The 1925-nt window shown below is 50.9% G+C and overlaps 1 protein-coding gene across 1 annotated transcript; it reads right to left on the reverse strand.

Moving 5' to 3' along the window:
* Positions 1–497: 497 nt before the first annotated feature.
* On the reverse strand, positions 498–1925 carry LOC149768766 (uncharacterized). The gene is made up of 2 exons (XM_089927341.1): positions 911–1925; positions 498–838 (listed from the first exon to the last, which is right to left on the reverse strand). Exons 1-2 carry the CDS (start codon positions 1923–1925, stop codon positions 498–500), a joined length of 1356 nt encoding a protein of 451 aa, XP_089783467.1.

Genomic DNA, 1925 nt, shown 5'->3' on the forward strand with positions numbered 1-1925 from the left:
CCTGCATCCTGGCCCAATACCCTCAAACTGGGCCTTACAGTATTGGGCCTAGTCTGTATTGGGCCCGGACATTACATCCTTTCCCCCTTAAATAAATTTCGTCCTCGAAATTAGTCACACCTCAAGTGGACCGATGTAGCGAGGACTCATTTTGCCGTATCGCCCAAATCGGGCAACACCCTTGAAAAGAACATTTTCAGGTAGGCAAAGTTTCCCTCCAAAAATTCCAAGGCCCTTCTTCCTCTGTCAGCCCATCTTTTCTGTCTGTCTTGGGCAGCCTGAAGCCTTTGCTTAATCAGGAGCCTTGGAGACTGGCCCCTCTCCTGGTGCGAGGTCGATAGCAAATTCGATCTCTCGGTCTGAGGGTAATCCCGGTAATTCCTCCGGAAAAACATCCGGATATTCTCTGACTACTGGAATATCCTCCAGTTTTGATCTCTTTCTGAGCATTCTTTACACAGGCCAGATAGGCCATACACCCCTTTTTCAGAGCCTTTCTAGCTTTCAAAGCGGAAATGAAGTGCAATGTGGGAGCACCCTGAAGGGGTATGTCGCCCTGAAAGAAAAAATTCTTGCTTCCCAGGTATCCGAAATACCACCCTCTTGTGGTAATAATCAATGTGGGCGTGATACTGTGACATCCAGTCCATGCCCAAGATAATATCAAAGTCTTGCATGTCAAGCTGTAAAAGATTTGTCTCTAATTCTTGTTCTCCTATCTGAATTATGCAATCTTTATATTTAGTGTCAACAATTGCGGTTTTCTGAAGGGGTGTAGCAACATGCCATGGTTCCACTAATTTCTCAGATGTGCTAAGTAATTGTCTGGAAAAGCTAACTGACACGAAAGAATGCGTAGAACCAGAATCAAATAGAATGAGGGCAGGAACCGAGTTGACCAGAAGTGTACCTGTCACCACCTGATCGCTAGCACTGGCATCCTGTCGAGTCAGTGCGAAAACTCGAGGGTTACCCCTCGATCTCTGGTCCTCTGGTGCAGTGTGTCTGGGCTCGTCCTTCTCTCGACTCGGGCAGTCGCGGGCGATGTGTCCTGTCTGCCCGCAAGAGAAACAAGCTCCGGTCTTCCTTAAGCAGGGTCCGCCATGGTTCCTATCGCAGGTGGGGCAGCTTCTGTTCTGTTTCTTCTTGGGCTCCGACCCCTTGCTGCCCCCGGATCCACTACTCTGAGCTCCCGACGATCGGGTCCTCTTCATGTCTTCTCTCTCCCTCCCGGACCGTATCAGGTCAGCCTCAACCTTCAAGGCTCGGTCCAGTACATCCTTGTAGCTTGAGAACAGATAGGAGGATATTCGGGATCGAATCTCGTACCTCAATCCCTGTTCAAACCGGTTCACCTTACTTCTCTCCTCCTCCATGAACTGGGGGCAAAATCGTCCCAGCTCGTTGAATTTATTGGCATACTCGAGAACAGACATCCGGTCGGTCTGGGTCAGCGCCAAGAATTCATTCTGCTTAGACTGGTTGACTGAATCCGGAAAATATTGGTTGTAAAACAACCTCTTGAAGTTCCTCCATGTAAGTTCGTCAACGGCATAAGCCGTCTCCATGGCCGTCCACCAGTATTCGGCGTTTCCTGTCAGCATAGAGGTCGCCAGCCGGACCTTCACCTCATCGGGGAAAAGAAGAGCTCGGAACATCTTCTCTATTTCCCGGATCCATGCTTCTGCTGCCATAGGGTCAGGCCCACCCTCAAAGGTCGGAGGGTTTAGTCGGCGAAACCTCTCATAGCAGGTGCCTGCCGGTGGCATAGCGGCCAGCTGCATCATCTGTTGCTGTTGCAGCACTTGTGCCATAAGCTGATATACCCCGGCAAGGCCTGCTTGACCTGCTGCAGACCGTGGAGTATCCGGGAAAGCTGACCGCTCGCTGGGCTCTGGGGAGGGTGGTCTCCGGTCGTCGTCCAT

This window comes from Phoenix dactylifera, chromosome 1 (assembly GCF_051530095.1).
Source record: "Phoenix dactylifera cultivar Ajwa chromosome 1, Ajwa_hap1_PhDact_Kaust_v1.1, whole genome shotgun sequence".
Taxonomy (NCBI): domain Eukaryota; kingdom Viridiplantae; phylum Streptophyta; class Magnoliopsida; order Arecales; family Arecaceae; genus Phoenix; species Phoenix dactylifera.

Bases quoted from the DNA above. Each gene is read 5' to 3' on its own strand.
- LOC149768766 (XM_089927341.1), bottom strand. From the start codon at position 1,925: ATGGACGACGACCGGAGACCACCCTCCCCAGAGCCCAGCGAGCGGTCA. The intron at 839-910 runs GTACACTTCTGG...CTTTCGTGTCAG, and splicing joins TAGCGATCAGGTGGTGACAG to TTAGCTTTTCCAGACAATTA.